The 16771-nt window shown below is 49.2% G+C and overlaps 1 protein-coding gene across 1 annotated transcript in view; it reads left to right on the forward strand.

Annotated features, from left to right (window-relative positions):
- Positions 1–16771, forward strand: part of SLC6A5 (solute carrier family 6 member 5) — a 59427-nt gene that overhangs the window by 17450 nt on the left and 25206 nt on the right. The window contains exons 6-9 of the mRNA XM_082476762.1: positions 2364–2496; positions 10153–10287; positions 12071–12174; positions 15617–15741. Of these exons, the coding sequence (XP_082332888.1) occupies positions 2364–2496; positions 10153–10287; positions 12071–12174; positions 15617–15741 (497 nt within the window). The remainder of the gene's footprint in view (positions 1–2363; positions 2497–10152; positions 10288–12070; positions 12175–15616; positions 15742–16771) is intronic.

Here is a 16771-nt window from a genome sequence, read left to right on the forward strand (position 1 = left end):
CTGACCCCTGTCTTATGGGAATGTGGGAGGTGCTGCCAGAGCTTCCATTTTACAAGAGAAGTTGGAAATAAAATAAGAGTTTTTATGTGTCTCTCCCACTTTAAATGTTAGCAAACTAATTCAAACGAAACACTGGGGTCACGTAAAATGCATGTATCAGGGGGCCCCTGGTTTGTGGCCTTTACTTAGATAGTAGGAAGTGGTTACTACTGTTCCCACTAGTTCTTCCAAGCTTTCTCTCCTGTGGACTAAGAGGGCACATGGATGTTTCCTGTAGAACAGAAGGGGCACTTAGGCTGAATGAAGAAATAACCCCCTTTGAAGAAAACGTAGGACCAGTGAGGGTGGGCCTTGATTCACCCTGAACTCTGAGAAAGGAGTCTGACCTCGTGGTGGGCTGAAATCTGATCACATAATCCATGTGGTCAGGTGTATTATAAAGTGTTTTGCAAATCTGCTTTTGGTGGCTTTGCTAATCCTCTGGGACCAGTCTTAGTTTCTAAGAGGGAATGTTATCAGGAGCTTCTTGGGGCCCATCCAATATCCCTTATTAAATCATGGAGTAGTTGAGATGGCCAAGGGGCATTGTTGGCTAGATGGCCTACCCATTGTGGGGTTGGGGGTCCTTTTCAGTGCTTAGAAGTATGGTCCCTAAGGTTTGGTAGCCCAGGCCGGTTCCACCCTTGGTGACTTCTACTCTACTCTAGAGCCCAGGTTGCCCCAGGAGTTGAGACTAAAAGAGCTCCAGGTTGCTCTCGTGAACCGCAAAACAGCCTCTCCCAGTGTCGCTGGCTAGCTGGCCGGAGGGGTGCTGCCCCCTTCGCTTCCCTCAGCAGGTCAGGCCGCTCGGCCGTCATGTCTGCAGTCCAGTACAGTCTGGATGCTGGCTGGCCCTTGGTTCAGGTCACAGAAAGACACCCGCCTGCACGCACAACACTTTCATCCAGGCTGTGTGACTTTATTACGGAGTTGAGGGGATCGTCGCGTCTGGCGTCATGACTCATGGTCTCTGAAGCTGCTTCCTCTCCCCGGGGGTGAGGCTGCCTGCTCGCCCTCTAGCCAGGGATGCGGGCGTCGCCACCTTCAGCTTACACACAGGTGCCAGCAGCCGCTGCAGATGAGCGCCAGCTCCCTTCTGTTTGTGGCTGGCTGTCTGTCTTCGAATACGTTCCTTGAGTAAGGCCCAGCCAGCCCTGCTTTTACATTTCAGCCATCCTCAGCCCTGGGACATGCCCATCACAACCTGAACTAACATGCACAGCAGCATTTTTAATTCTTTTACCATAATGACTCTGTACTGATTTTTTTAAATTTAAAGTTGTACAAAAACTATTGGGATACATTCTCATAAAAGAGTAGAACAATACAGAAACACACAAAAATCATCCTTGACAGTTTAGAGTTTCTGTTAGTGATGTGTCCTTATATAAAGACAACAACCTCCATAATGCCCATTCTGGGGGCTGCTACACCAGGACCCCCGACGCTGTTGGATTTGTTGCACTGCTCCTGGGGCAGCTCCAGATGACGGTGGAGCTGACATAGCCTTGTTCAGAGCCCGCCCAGGGCCATAATTAATTTTTTTTAAGTCGAAGTATAGTTGAATTACAATATTGTGTTAATTTCAGGTATATAGCAAAGTGATTCAGTTACACACACACACATATTCTTTTTTAGATTCTTTTCCCTTGTAGGTTATTACGAAATATTCAGTATAGTTCCCTGTGCTAATACAGTAGGTCCTTTAGGGCCATAATATATATTTTTTTTATTTATTTATTTTATTTATTTATTTTTGGCCGCATTGGGTCTTCGTTGCTGCGCACGGGCTTTCTCTAGTTGCAGCGAGCGGGGGCTACTCTTCGTTGCGGTGCGCGGGCTTCTCATTGCGGTGGCTTCTCTTGTTGCGGAGCACGGGGCTCTAGGCACGCAGGCTTCAGTAGTTGTGGCACGTGGGCTCAGCAGTTGTGGCTCGCGAGCTCTAGAGCGCAGGCTCAGTAGTTGTGGCGCACGGGCTTAGCTGCTCTGTGGCATGTGGGATCTTCCCGGACCAGGGCTCGAACCCGTGTCCCCTGCACTGGCAGGCGGATTCTGAACCACTGCGCCACCAGGGAAGCCCTTTAGGGCCATAATTAATTAAAAGCAGGGTAAATTCAGTGGATCTCACCGCAGACAGCTGTGGGAGGGAGCCCGGATCAGCAAATCCCTCACGGCCTGATCTGATCAGGTCCCTGATGGGGAGGGTGGGATGCTGGGATTTTGTCTGAGGCTCTGCAGGAAGATAAAGCCTGCAGACTGTCACCTCTGCCAGCTCATTCTTCCCCTCCTTCCTCCCCTCCCTTCTCTCTCCTTTCAACTCATAGGTACTTCGTGCTGAAGATTTCTGCAGGGATTGAATATCCTGGCGAGATCAGGTGGCCACTAGCCTTCTGCCTCTTCCTGGCTTGGGTGATTGTGTATGCATCCCTGGCAAAAGGAATCAAGACTTCAGGAAAAGTAAGAACTTGTATTTATCTGAGAGAAAGCTCTGGGACCCCCAGGGCTGTTTGTGTCACAGAGCAGCCAAAGGGCACTGGGATGAGAGTCGGGAGGCGTGGGTGGAATTCTGATTCGTCCCTGAGTAGCTGTGAGGCCTTGGACAAGTGACTGCACTGCTGTCTGTAAAATGGGATAATAATGTCTTTCTCCCCGGGAGGTTTTAAGGGTTAACTGAGACAGATGTACTCAGGGCTCCTCGTGGATGGCGGGGGCTCTGTGGTGAGTTTCCTTCCTTCCCTATTGGGGGCCCTTCATTCAGCAGATGGCACTCCCCGATATGATTCAATCTCTCCCGAAAGTCTAGAACTGGTGCTGCCGGCTTTTTGCTTCTTGGTCTGGCTGCCAGCTCAGTCACTGCTCCTCCCAGGAAGCTGGAAGGAGATCAAAGTTGTGCAGGGGATTCCTTCTCCTCACTCCTGACCACCATATTCTCTGCCTTTCGTGCCCTTTCTCCAACCCCATCCCAACACTCTCCCACCCCACGTGCCCCCAGCATGACAGGGCGATAGTCCTGCCCGCGGGATTTTGGTGGAGCACGTGCTTGGCCCCTCTTGCTAGACAGTCGCTTGGCAGGTCCTTTGGAGGTGGTGGGACACCCACCCCAAGCTCCGTTCCAAGGCACGGCAGGCACGGTGTGCAGGGTCCCTCAGGACATGCTGGATGTTGTGGTAAAGGTCCCAGTGTTTTCCCCTCATCCTCCTGCCGCTTTAGAAAACCCCCATGAAACGGTTAACCAACCACTTTGATGATGGCCAATACGAGTTCATCATCTGGAGAGTCATTTGCATGTCTCAGCTTGAAACCCCAAATGTCTTTAAGGCCCAAGGAATAGAATGTGATGGTGGACTCTGAGACCATAGGTTGTGGAGTTTGGCTTGGTCCAGTCGTCCAGGCCAGGGTTTACTGTGGTCACAATAGCAAACAACCCGTTTGGAAGGATCCGGCCTCACGGGGGTGAGGGTCCGTGCCGCCTCTCACCTCCCAGGCATGCTTCACAGGCCCCACCAGGCACCCACACCTGGCACCCATCAGCCACAGAGAGCGGTCTGTCTTCTCCCCGGACTCATGGACAAGCTCGCGAGGGCCTTTTGATAACAATTCTTTCTGGTGCCCTCCATGTAATCTGGTTCCACACGGGCTTGAATGGTGTATTCTGGCAGCTTGGTCAGGGTCCCCTGAGCCAGTGGTGCCCTTAAATGACATCAGGTGGGGAGAGAGCCAGACTGGGGGTTAGGAGACCTGGGTTCTAGCCCCCCAGCCCTTCCGTGGTGTTTTCTGTGTAGGGACATCTCTGCTTGGACGATGAAACCTGGCTGAGCTTTGGATTTGCCCTTAGCTTTTATTTATTTAGCCAATAAGTGGAAAGCAGATTTTCTTTATCTTAGCTATTTCAGGAGCCTTCGGTTGTCTCATTTCTAAAGTGAAGGCAATTGGATTGGGAGATGTCTAAGACCTGCTGGCTCTAACATGATTCTGTCGGAACACTTGCTGGGTGAGCTGGGGGTACTTTTCCTCTCTGACCTCCGTTTCCCCCTCTGTAAAATGAGAGCTGGGATTGAGGACTCTGCTAGCTCTGAATGAGTATTATGAGACTGGAGCAGTTGTTTTTCTAGGGCAGCAGGATGGTGAGGAAATGTTAGCATGACCCTCACAGTAACGCCCTGTGAGTCCTGAGGTTTCCTGGGCTCCTCGCCTTCCGTGACTTGGAACTGAGCTTGGAGTGGCAGTAAAGGGCCAGCCAGGTGATTGTTTAGCAAGAGGGACCATGTCTTTGCTCAGCCAAAATCGAACTGCAGGACCATCACGTATAGCTAGAGATGGAGAGAGGGCACCTTCAACCGTAATCGAAGTGGCCAGACAGGTCTCTAGCAGGATAGGCTAGAAGGTGTGATTGGCAGGAGAAGAGGTGTTAGGTGAGGAGGATCAGAACAGCAGCCTTGTTGGTGACATGAGGAAGGATGGCCTGGTGGCTTTAGAATCAGACCTGTCTGAGTTCAAATCCCATCTTGATCACTTTCTAGTTGTGTAACTCTGGACAAGCTATTTAACCATTGGAACCTCAGTTTCCTCATCTGTAAAATGGGGATAATAGTACATACCTCATAGAGCTGTTCTAAGATTAGGTGAGAGAATATATATATATAAAATACCTGGCATATGGTCAGTTCTTAATTGACATTAACTCTTTTCATTTTTGTGATAATGATTGACTGATGTATTGAATGGATATTGTGCCGTGCTGACATCTTGAAAGCAGTGGCTCTGGTGGGAAAATGTAGAGAGAAAGGGAACTTGGTTGAACACTCTGTGTGCCAGGCACTCTACTAACTACTTCACCTGCCTTAGTGCATTCAATCTGCCCAACAACCAGCTAGGTAAGGACATTTCTTCCCACTTTATAGATAGAGAAGCTGAGGTGCATCAAGGTAGAGTAAATTGCTGGAGGTCACACAGCTTTTTTTTTTTTTTAATGGTGTAGTATTTACATATAACCTACTCACAAACTCCCGAATACTTTATTATTTTTTAATTTATTTATTTATTTATTTATTTATTTGGCTGCGCTGGGTCTTAGTTGCGGCATGCAAACTCTTAGTTGCAGCATGTGGGATCTAGTTCCCTGACCAGGGATGGAACCCAGGCCCCTTGTATTGGGAGCGCAGAGTCTTAGCCACTGGACCACAAGGGAAGTCCTGGTCACACAGCTTGTAAGTGGCAACGCTGGGATTTGAACCCAGGTCTGTCTCCCTTTAAAGCCTAGACTCTTTCCACTACATGACATCCTCTCCCAAGGAGCGGCTATTAGAAATAGATGGAAATGCAGAATTCTGGAGCCGTCATTTGCATCTGGGTGGATAGAAGTCCCTCCACTGTGAATCAGGACCCTTGCACTGCTACCCCGTCCTGCTGTCAATAGCTGTCATTGCCAGCTGGGCAAGTCCCAGGAGGCACCCGGGTCCCATCTTTCACATCTGCAAATTCAAGGGTTAAAATAAATATTCTCTAAGATCCTTCTTTGCTTATCAGTCTGCAATTTTGGGGGGATGGTGTTAGAATCAGTTCTTGGCATTGATTTAGAATTTAATCCTTGGTGCTAGATTTTATGGGCTCTCTCTCTTTGAAATGGGGATTTTTGAGTAGCCCTGAGCAAGTAAGCTTTCCTTTTAGATCGGCTAAGTTATCTTTCTGCTTCATTGAGAAAGGTTTCCAATTAGGGATCAATGATTAATTTTCTTTTAATGAGGAATACCACCAGAAATAATGCATCCCAGTTTATTATCCTGCCCTGGCTTGTGCAGACATTAATCATGGAGCTTTGTTTGGAAGCACGGCTGCAACACCTCATTATGACAGGCTCCTTTGTGATCGAAGTTCCACCAAGACTGTCATTTCTAAGCAACAGAGATGTCCTTCTTCTGTTGCAGCAAGATAAACTCAGTTCCTCTTGTTCAGGGCCCTAGGAGACAAGAGTGGCCGGTTGCTTCCTATGAGACCTGAGTCTCCCTTTGAGCAGCTAGAATTCCAGAGGCAGGGGCGACCAGCAGGCAGTCTGAAGGTCAAATGCAGCCCATCTGACCTCAGGGGCTGCTGTGCCTGAGAGTTATGGCAAGGCCACAAAGCTAGCTTAATTAGCTGGCACTGGCTGGGGTGGGGGCAGTGGCCTTACCACCTGTTCAGGGCTCCCGTTGTGAGGACGATGCGGCCAGGTGTCAGGCCAGCAGGCTCAGATCAACTTGTCATTGTCACTCCTGCCAAGTATAATTCATTACTGTTCAAGTTTAATTCCGCTGACAGTCCATCCTGAAACAGGTGCATTCTGAAGCCCCCATGACACAGGAGAACTAGCTGTGAAGAAACCTCCACAGACACCTAACGCTTGACTCACATTGGAGGCATCCCCAGGATTTCAAAATGAAACTGTGTGCCCTTTCAGTTCACCGCAATCCCCACTGACAAAGTGAGTGCACCATTCCACATACCAGGGCCTGACCTGGTGAGGCAAGCAAGTGCCTAGGGTGTGAAATTTAAGGCGGCACTCACTCTCAGTTTCCTGCATGTGCAGGCTCGGCCCCATGAGAGTGAGTGCTTCCTTAAGTTGTGCACCCTGGGTGTTCCCTTGCCTCACTCTAGTCCCCGCCCTGCCTCACACATTTCTGATCGTGTGGCCCAGTGAGTGGCATTAAAGGTAATGGAAATAGGCTTTGTAGTTAGAAAGCTTCAAGTCTGGATCTTGGCTCCAGCTGGGAGACCTTGAGTGAGATATTTAACCCTTTGTGAGAGGCTTAACCTGAGCCTCAGTTTCCTCCTCTGTAAAATGGGACTGCAAAGAGCTGATCCATGGAGGGAACTCCAGAAATGGGCTCTCTCCCGCACTCAAACGGGAGCAGCGTCTCAGCCGGTTAGACTGGTGCCACTCTTGGGGTCTTCTTCCTGCTGGACCCCACTATCTACGTCATCTCCTCTCCCTTGCCTCCTTCCATCCTCATCTCCCACCAGCTCCACATGGTCAGGAGGTGAAGAGGATATCCCTTAGTTGTCACCCTGCCCCTGCTGTCTTGGCGGGGCCCCGCCCGGCCCTGTAGTGTTCCTCTCCCCAGCCCCATCCGACAGCTGGGAGGACAGCCCGGGTCATCCTGTGGTGGGTGATTTTCTCCTGAGACGTCAGATGCCTTTGGGTTTCCTACTGTCTGTGTGTGGAAGGGTTTCACTTAAGGGGAAGGAGAGAAGCAGGTTTGGGGGGGGGATAGGAGGGAGCAGGGAGCCCCCCCTCATGGTCCCTGGTGATTCCAGTGCCTCAGGGCAAAGAGTGAAGGGGGCTGCTGCCCCGGGGGACAGGGAGGGGGCTCCTGGTCGGTGGTGGCAGCAGTGCAGAGAAGAGGAGACCAGCCCATCTCTGGTCTGTAGACAGGAAGACTTTGGCCTTGATGAGTAATTGGGTTTAGATGAAGAAATAACTCCTTATCTTTCCTTGACCTGCAGCCTGTCCCATTTCAGCTGACGGAACCTCTGCCCACCAGCTGCTGAGGCCACAACCTTTGGGGTCACCCTTGACTCCTCCCCCCCACCACCACCACCCCGCTCACTCCACATTAAATTGGTCAGGAAGTTCTGTTGCTCTTCCTGCACGGTGCATCCGGTTTCTGATCATTTCTCCTAGCTCCCCTGAAACACCCTGGATGGAGCCATTGCTGTCCCTTGCCTGGATCGCTGCTGTGGCCTCCTAACCACTGCCCCTGCAGTGTAAACGTGACGTGGCAAGCCGGTGACGGCTAAAATGTGAGATCGTATCACTCCTCTGCCCAAATCCCTGCAGCAGTTCCCCGTCCCCTCCCCACCCACACGGGCCCACAGGGCTCTGCAGGATCTGTCCCTGCCTCCACCCCTACCCCCACCTTCCTCTCCCGCCTGTGCCCCTGCCCAGCCCCTGGCTGCTCCTAGAAGGCAGGCACACTCCCTTCTTAGGGTCTTTAGGGTCCAGACAGCGGTTCCCTCTATCTGGAATGTTCTCCCAGATATCCAGTTGGCTCGTTCTCACTTCCTTCAAGTCCTGGGCAACTTCTCAGTGAGGCCTTCCCTGTCCTCCCCTTTATTATGGCCATCGTCCCAGCCACCCTCCCCAGCATGTGCCTGGAACATATTAGATGCTCAAAAATATGTGTACCTATGTATGCATATGTGTGTATTTATTGGATTAATAAGTAACCCCGAGAGATTTATCTTCATCTCAACCCTGACTTTCCCTCAATCCATCCTTTGCAAGTCCTTGAATCAGTTCTCATCTCTTAAAATCCCAGCGCCTGCCAGCCGCTGCCAGGCCAGAGCCCCTGTCAGGCCATGGGGTCTATGCAGCCAGTGTGTGATGGGGACTCTATCTCCTTCCTGGAGGCAGGTGTTCTGGGTTCCCCAGGACGGAAGGCTGTGGGTGAGCACAGAGGGGCTCTGAACCAACAGTGCTCAGGCGGCTGTCTATGCCCATCCTGTGGATGAGGGAGGGTTTGGTGGTCCAGGACAGGAGCTTAGCCTCATCCTTCCAAGTGTCTCCTAATGCACTTTTGGGATGTAACTGGCTTATGAGCTGAGGGTTGCCAGGGTTATTAAATTTAGGACTGGTGAGTCATTGGCAAGACAGAAATGGCACTTCTCTTTCCAGGGTCTCAGTCCTGTTCCATGTCGTACGCATCGTCCCATTGTGCTCTTCCAACAGCCCTGTGAGGAGTATGCTTTTGTTATTGCCACTTTGCAGGTGTGGACACTGAGACTCAGTGAGGTTAAGTCACTTCCCAAGGTGGCCCAGCTCATAAATGATGGAGCTGGGATTTGAACTCAGGCCCGTGGGAGTGCAGAGCCCAAGCTCTCCCAGTCTGCTCTTCTCTCTGTCTACTGAATCCTGGTCCCAAGCCCTTCCTCCACTCTGAGGTTTGATTGACAGATAAGGAAGGTGCCTCTCGCTCATCCCCATTCAACCACAGCCCCCAAGTTCTGCTGATGATATTTCCCAAATGTTTCTCGGCTCTGGTCCTTCCCTCTCGTGCAGAATCTAGGAGCCTCCTTTGGCTGGTACTCGGGGCCTCCACGACCTGTCTCCTCCCATGTCTCTAGTGCCCCATTGCTCCTAGCCTCAACTGTGTGCTGTGCTCCTAGGGAATGTAGGGTCTTTCCCTCACCCCTGCCTTTCCCACTTTCTTCCCTCACCTTCCCACCTCACCTCACCTCCTCTGCGTTGCACTTGGCCTCTAAGATCCAACTCGTGGTGCGTCATCTCCATGCATCTTTTTGTAATCTCCTGGATTGAGCCCAGTGGCCTCCCCTGGACTTCACGGTGTCCTGTTTGGAACTGCTTAGCCCATTATTCAGACATTGTCTCCGGGTCTCCGAGGTCGAGTTCCTTCACCTTTATGCATCTAAGCCCTGGCACAGCTCCCAGGTCATAGTAGGCCATGATAAATGCTTGTTGAACTTAACTGCATTTAATGACCATCTGTTACAGGTTAGGTGCTGTGCTAGGGGCCCAGTTAATCCTCAATTATTTTTTTTTTAAGAAATGTGCTATTATCCCCAGTTTACAGCTGCAGAAACTGAGATTCAGAGAGCTGATTAGCTTGACCTAAGTCTCATAGCTACTCAGGGCCAGAGATGTGATTTTATTTGAACCTAAATATGTCTAAAATTCTAAGATCATGGTTCTCTCATGTCACTAGGCTGCCTCACTTAGGGTGTGTGTACAAACAAGGATGGAAAACTTAAGCTAAAGAAATTAATCTCTAATGGTGGGATTTGGGGCCTGAAGCAGAGGGTGGGCTAGGAGTTAAGGAGGAGGGGGACACATAACCTTTCTCTTTCAGTTGGTCCTTAGGGAGTTGTCCACTTCTGCACTGCAGGCTGACTCAACCCACAGTCTTGGCTGTCCCCCTCGAGACTTCATTTCTGGCTCTCTCTGATTCACCTTTGGTCCCAGTGCCTTCCTTGTGTCCCCAGACCTGGAAGAGTTTGGGGAAAACTAGCCTATCAGGCACTTGTGTCCGGGTGGCAGATCACACTCTGCCTCTGTTGATGCTCCTTGGGTCACATCCTGTGTGTCTGCTCACTCCTGCCCCGTGTCGGTGGTTTTTCCAGGTGGTGTACTTCACGGCCACGTTCCCGTATGTTGTACTCGTGATCCTTCTCATCCGAGGAGTTACCCTGCCTGGAGCTGGCGCTGGGATTTGGTACTTCATCACCCCTAAGTGGGAGAAACTTACGGATGCCACGGTGGGCTTCTGATTTCATTTATGACGCGCCTGTGGGGGGAACGGCACATAGGGTTGGGTCCTGCTCCAGGACACTGTTTAGCAGAAGGGGTCAGACCTCTGCCCACAGGGCGTCTCACTGTTTGCCAAACTCCTGATAATCTTGAAACGTTACACACTCAGGAAGTTTTTAATGAGAAGTGAGCAGCTGGGGGTTTCAGATTCCTGAAATAGTTGTCCTACATCTGGGAGGCTGCCGAGGCTGAAATGAAGAATGAAATTCCCTTAATAGCTTTGGGCCACCTCATGCCACTTATCTGTTGCTAATTATAGTGTGTTGGAAATGGAGTTTTGCTGGTTGGAAAATAATAGCACTTAGGCAAACCGCAAGCAATTATAACTTAAAGGGCTCAGACAGATTTGAATACTTCTGGCACACCGACACAGAGCCAGCACACACTTACACTTTCTCTTGGCATATTCTGCACAGGCATATCTTACTCTAAAATTCCCAACCCCCAGAACTTCACATGAGGGGGTGATTGTTTAATAAGAAATGCATTTTCTCACCTTAAAGAAAAATCTGCTTTTCCAGAAGATTTTAAGAAAACATAACTAGGATTGAGTTTGCACATAATGAAAAACCTCCAGATAATGGCAGCTTAAACAAAAGTTTATTTCATTTGCAGCCCAGTGGTAGATAGTCAAGCACTGGTTGGGTGGCTCCATGGTGTCCCAGGTTCCTGTCTTTCTGCCCCACCATCCTCAGTGAGTAGCTGCCATGTAGCTGCCAGAGCTCCACCCATCATGTCAGCATTCCAGGTGGCACAAAGCAGTGAGGGAAGAGATAGAGATAGGCATCCTCCTTCTCTTTAAAAGAGGAGAAAGCCAGAAATTCCACATAACACTTGATTTTCTCATCATTGGCCAGAAACTAAGTCATATGATGATTTCCTCTCAGCTGCGCCTCTCCTTGATTCTGGGAGGTGGCCATTTGGCTGGACGGATGGCTGCCTTTAAATAAAACCACAGCTTTGTTAGTAAGGAGCATGGGAGAATGGAGGTTGTGGTACAGACTTTGCCAGCACACACTTGAACTTTCTCTTTGCATATGTTAAGCACAATTTAAAAACCAGTTTTAATTTATAAAAATGATAGGAAGTCCATATCAAATCATATAAATCTATAGCTCAAACTCTTGAGTAGCTTTCTGGAGTTTGATGGGACAATTAAAAGAAATCGCCAAGATGACCAAGCGGCGTTGTCAGCCAAGTTCGAGAATGAGGTGGCACTGTAAAATCCACTGAGCTGTGGCACAGAACTTGCTTTACTTTGATGAGGGGCTACAGAATTTCAGATTTTTAGTAAATTGTTGTAATCTTTAGGAATGTCAGTTTTATTTTATTTTTTATTTTTGGGGGGGAATGTCAATTTTAAAAGGTTTTCATTTTGTATCCATGAATATTTTTGCTGTTCCAAATTGTTTTTTGGAGTTTGTTTCCAGCTAAAGAAAGGGCTCTCCCCTTCTGTATAGTTTTACATTGTAGGGCTTGCAAGCATGAAACGTGTACATTGCTTGTTGAGTTCCTCTGCTTTGATTAGAATGAAGTTAGAGTCTCCCAGGTCATTTACTGCCTTTCTGGCTTCCAGTGCAAATGACGTATGTTTCTCGTTTATGTTGGTGCCAAAGTCATCTTGTCCTGACTGCCTTTTCCCCGGGGGAGATGGTGTGGCTTTGGGAGACTCCCCTCCCCCGGGCCAGCCTCCTTCAGTGACCTTGAATCTTCCCCTCTTTTGCCTCCTAGGTGTGGAAAGATGCTGCCACTCAGATTTTCTTCTCTTTATCTGCTGCATGGGGAGGCCTGATCACTCTTTCTTCTTACAACAAATTCCACAACAACTGCTACAGGTATGTGGAGGCACTTCAAGTCCCAGAGGTGGCGGGTGAGTGGGACTAGGGCCTGGGGACAGAATCATGGGCTGTGTCATCAGACACCTGAGGCCATATCCTCACACTTCACCCAAGGCAGAGCCAGACAGCTCTGGTGTAGGGGAAATCGCCTGCAAAGGCCTAGCTGCTGGCTTCTGGTGGCCTGGCTTGGACCCCAAGTTGCACCCTGATTCTGACACATGGGATGGAATTGAGTTTCTCTGGAGGTGCCATGCAGCTGGTTGTGTCCTGGAATAGTCATTTGTGAGCTAGCTAGTCCATGGATACAGTTGTATGGTAGTCGCTGATGAAGTATGGTCATTCAGTCACTCGACAAACATTTTTCTAGAGAGCCCCGTAAGAAAGGCAGCATGGTACAGTGGAAAGAATACCTTGGTGATGGATGTGTTAATTAACTCAATGGTGGGACTCCTGTTTCAATGCATATGTATATCAAATCATCACGTTGTACATTTTAAATATGTTAAAATGTATTACAATTTTATCTGTCAGTTAAACCCAAAGTTATGCAAACTTTGAGTCCCCTCCCAGATTGAGGAAACAGAACATCAGGAGGTGGGGCTGGCCCGGGAATCTACATATCAAGACAGGATCCTCAGGTGATTCTGGTGCAGGGTGACATTTGGATAGTGTGATATTAGGGGACTCTGGAACCCCAAAGATGTGAGAGAGCCTGGATAGCTTCTGGAGGAGGTGACATCTGAAAGTTAAATCCATCTGTGACAAGCAGTAAGAAAATACTGAGGGGATGATTAAAAAAAAAAAAGAAAGAAAGAACCTTGGAGTCAGAGAGACTTGCATTTGTATTATGACTTCACCATTTTCTAAAACTCCAAGACATGGGTAAGATACTTCACTTCTCTGAATCTCTGTTTTCTCATCTGTAAAATGCAAATTACAATATTTTGTTGAAGGGTAAGAGATGATGTATGCAAAATTCTCACAGCAATATTTTGCACATAGTAGGTGCTCAGTAGACAGCAGTTGCCATTCTTATTATTTTTAATCATGCATGAGATACTTCGTGAACCGAAAGGAAGAGATTATAGTTAAGCTGTGGCCTAGCCTGGCTGGGATGGCCTCACACAAGTGACATCTATGCTGGGCCAAATTTCAAAAGGCGTTAGGGGAGGAAGGGAATGTTTTCAGGTGGGGATGAGTGGGGATGGGTGTGATGGAGACGTGGCGGGGAGCAGGTTGGTGGGACTGGAGCAGGTGTGTGCTCACTGGGCAAGAAGCAAATGGGGCCTGAGAATTGGCTGAGGCCAGATTGGAGAGAACCTCTGTGTTAGTCTCCTGGGGCTGCCGTAGCAAATAGCACAGAGTGAGTGACCTGAACAACAGAAACTAATTTTCTCGCAGTTCTGGAGGCTAGAAGTCCAAGATCAAGGTGTCGACAGGGTTGGTTTCTTCTGAGCCCTCTCTGCGTGGCTTGTAGCTGGCCGTCTTCTCCCTGTGTCTCTACATGGTCTTCCCGCTGTGCGCCCTGATCTCCTCTTCTTATAAGGGCATCAATCGTATTGGATTAGCGCCCACTCTCACGATTTCCTCTTAACTTAATCACCTGTTTAAAGACCCTATTTTCAAATGCAGTCACATTCTGAGGAACTGGGGGTTGGGACTTCAACATTTACATTTTGGGGGCACACAATTCAGCCCGTAACAGCTAGAATGCCAGACTAAGGTGTCTGAACTTCTTTGGTCATAGTTGCTTATTAACTTATGACCCGCGAGAATCAGTCTGAGCATCGTCCAAGGGGGAAGCATTGCGCTGGCTTTGTTAGAAATGAGGCTGTGTGGTGTGGCTAACGGGCAGGAGGTCTGGGTTCAAATCCGAACCTACCATTATGAGCCCATTACCTTCCCCTGGGCCTCAGTTTCCCCATCAGTAAACTGAGGTCCTGGACAAGGTGGGTTGTATCCTGAGCACTTGCTCTGTGCCAGGCTCTGTGCGGTGCAGGCCTCATCTGGTTCTGTCCGCACAACAACCTGTGAGGGAGGTGGAGTCATTGCCACCATTTAAAGTCAGAGTGGAGAGAAGGGAACCCTCCTGCACTGCTGGTGGGAATGTAAATTGATACAGCCACTATGGAGAACAGTGTGGAGGTTCCTTAAAAAACTAAAAATAGAGCTACCATATGACCCTGCAATCCCACTCCTGGGCATATATCCAGAGAAAAACATGGTCCGAAAGGATACATGCACCCCAATGTTCATTGCACCACTGTTTACAATAGCCAAGACAGGGAAGCAACCTAATGCCCATCAACAGAGGAATGGATAAAGAAGATGTGGTACATGTAAACAATGGAGTATTACTCAGCCATTAAAAAGAAGGAAATAATGCCATTTTCAGCAACATGGATGGACCTAGAGACTGTCATACTGAGTGAAGTAAGTCAGACAGAGAAAGACAAATATCATATGATATCGTTTATATGTGGAATCTAAGAAAAGGGTACAAATGAACTTATCTACAAAACAGAAGTTTTTGTAGAGTTACAGATGTAGGAAACAAACTTATGGTTAACAGGGGGGAAGGGGGGGAAGGATAAATAGGGAGATTGGGATTGACATATACGTGCTACTATATATAAAATAGATGACTAATAAGGACCTACTGTATAGCACAGGGAACTCTACTCAATACTCTGTAATGACCTATATGGGAAAAGAATAAAAAAAAGAGTGGATATGTGTAAAAAAATAAATAAATAAAGTCAGAGTGGAGAGGAAGTGACTTGGTCAAAGTCATGCCTCTAACATGTAAGAGAATTTGGCCTCATGGCTCCATCTAGCTGTGACCCTTCTCCTGTGTCTGGGATGGACAGGGCAGGCCGGGAACGGCAGCCATATGGCCAGCAGAGGGCGCTGGCACCGAGGTGCTGGTCTCTCTCCTCTCCCCGCCTCCCTTGCCCTTCTAGGCCCGTGTGCCCCAACCCCAGGCTGTTCTCATGCTTGGTGGCATCAGTTGGTCCCACCGCCTTTTCTTCTCTCATACGTCGTTCCTGTCTCGGACTCTGCAAAAGGCCTCATCCCCTCAATTTCTGCTCTGATGGACAGACTTACCTCTGCCACTGCCAGGAGGGGAGATCCAGTTCTTGGGCAGGTGGAGCCAGAGCTCTGTCCCAGAGGCCCTGGAGCAGGGCAGTTAGGGGAGGGAGAGCTTTTTGAGTCTTTTGGTGCTTATCCACTTGGCCCAAGAGAGCCTGTGGTCAGGACTGGTGGTTCCTTTCCTTGTGAATAAGAGAGAACAGGACCAGCCTACAGTGAGTACCTATTTAGGAATGGGCATGTGGACATGGGCACATAAACACGCGAGCACACATTCACGTGTCCCTCCCCTATCCCTTCCTCCTCACAAAGCACGCCTATTGGCAAACTTGTCTCTTCCTCCCAGGGACACCCTAATTGTTACCTGCACCAACAGTGCCACGAGCATCTTCGCCGGCTTCGTCATCTTCTCAGTCATCGGCTTCATGGCCAATGAACGCAAGGTTAACATCGAGAACGTGGCAGACCAAGGTACAGTGCGCTGGTCACCCTGCTGTTGTAGGGCAGATTCCAGGTTCACACCCTGAGCGCCTCATTTATGCTATGCTAGGAAGTTGGCCTTCTGGAACAGGCTGGAGAGGGGGACAGCCTAGGTCCCCCTTTGCGGAGGGACCCAGAACAGCTGGAGTCTGAAGCTCATGCAGGGTTAGATCTGGCCGGTCCTTCCCCAGAGGTGTGGCTATAAAGGCCCCTTTCCTGCTTCCCTCTCCTTTCCTTCGTTTTCCCGTCCTCTCTTAACTCAGCTCCAGCAGAAGTAAGGTCTCTACCTGTTGGGCACGGGGAGAGGATTCTCTAGGCAAACTAATGCTCCTGCAGCGGATGTAGGCACAACCTGCTTCAGGGCGGCATTCCTTGCCGAGGGCTCTGTAGGCACCAAACACTAATGCTTAGCAAGAGCAGCCTTTTCCTGATGAAGCACTTTCCTGGTTGTTAGGTCAGATGTGTTCTCAGGGTCTTCTGCTTAGTTCGCAATGCAGACCCTGCAAATTGATTCCCCAGTGGGTGGAAAGGTTGGACGGCGGTGGTGAGAGGGATGTGGAATAAATGTTTACCTTCTGCCCAAGTGATCCCTCTATTAATGGCTAGCATTTGTGTGGTCCCTTTGGAGTGTACAGAGAGCTCTCCTTTTTTATCTCATTTAATCCATATTTCTAGCACAGAATCTTGTAGACAGTGTGTAATACTTTCAGTTAACTTTTTACTTACACCCAGCCTTATTCTACAGAGGATTTGGGTGCTGAGCAGGTCTCAGTGATTGAGGGATTTCATCGTGGCGTTGTCTATCGTGACGGGCATTCTCTAATGAGGCGTTTATGGGCTGCCGTGGTGTAGGGACTGTGCCAGGGGCTGTGGGCACAGGGCTGTGGGCCCAGACGATCCAGAGTGTGGACCTGTCTGTGACTTCTCTGTGCAGTTATCTTTCTTCAAGGAGCTCACTGCAAGTCTCAGATAATGGCTCAAACGCCAGCACGAGAAAGAACTAGGCCCTAGCAATGTCACC

This window comes from Balaenoptera physalus (assembly GCF_965194825.1).
Source record: "Balaenoptera physalus genome assembly, chromosome: 10".
Classification (NCBI taxonomy): Eukaryota; Metazoa; Chordata; class Mammalia; order Artiodactyla; family Balaenopteridae; genus Balaenoptera; species Balaenoptera physalus.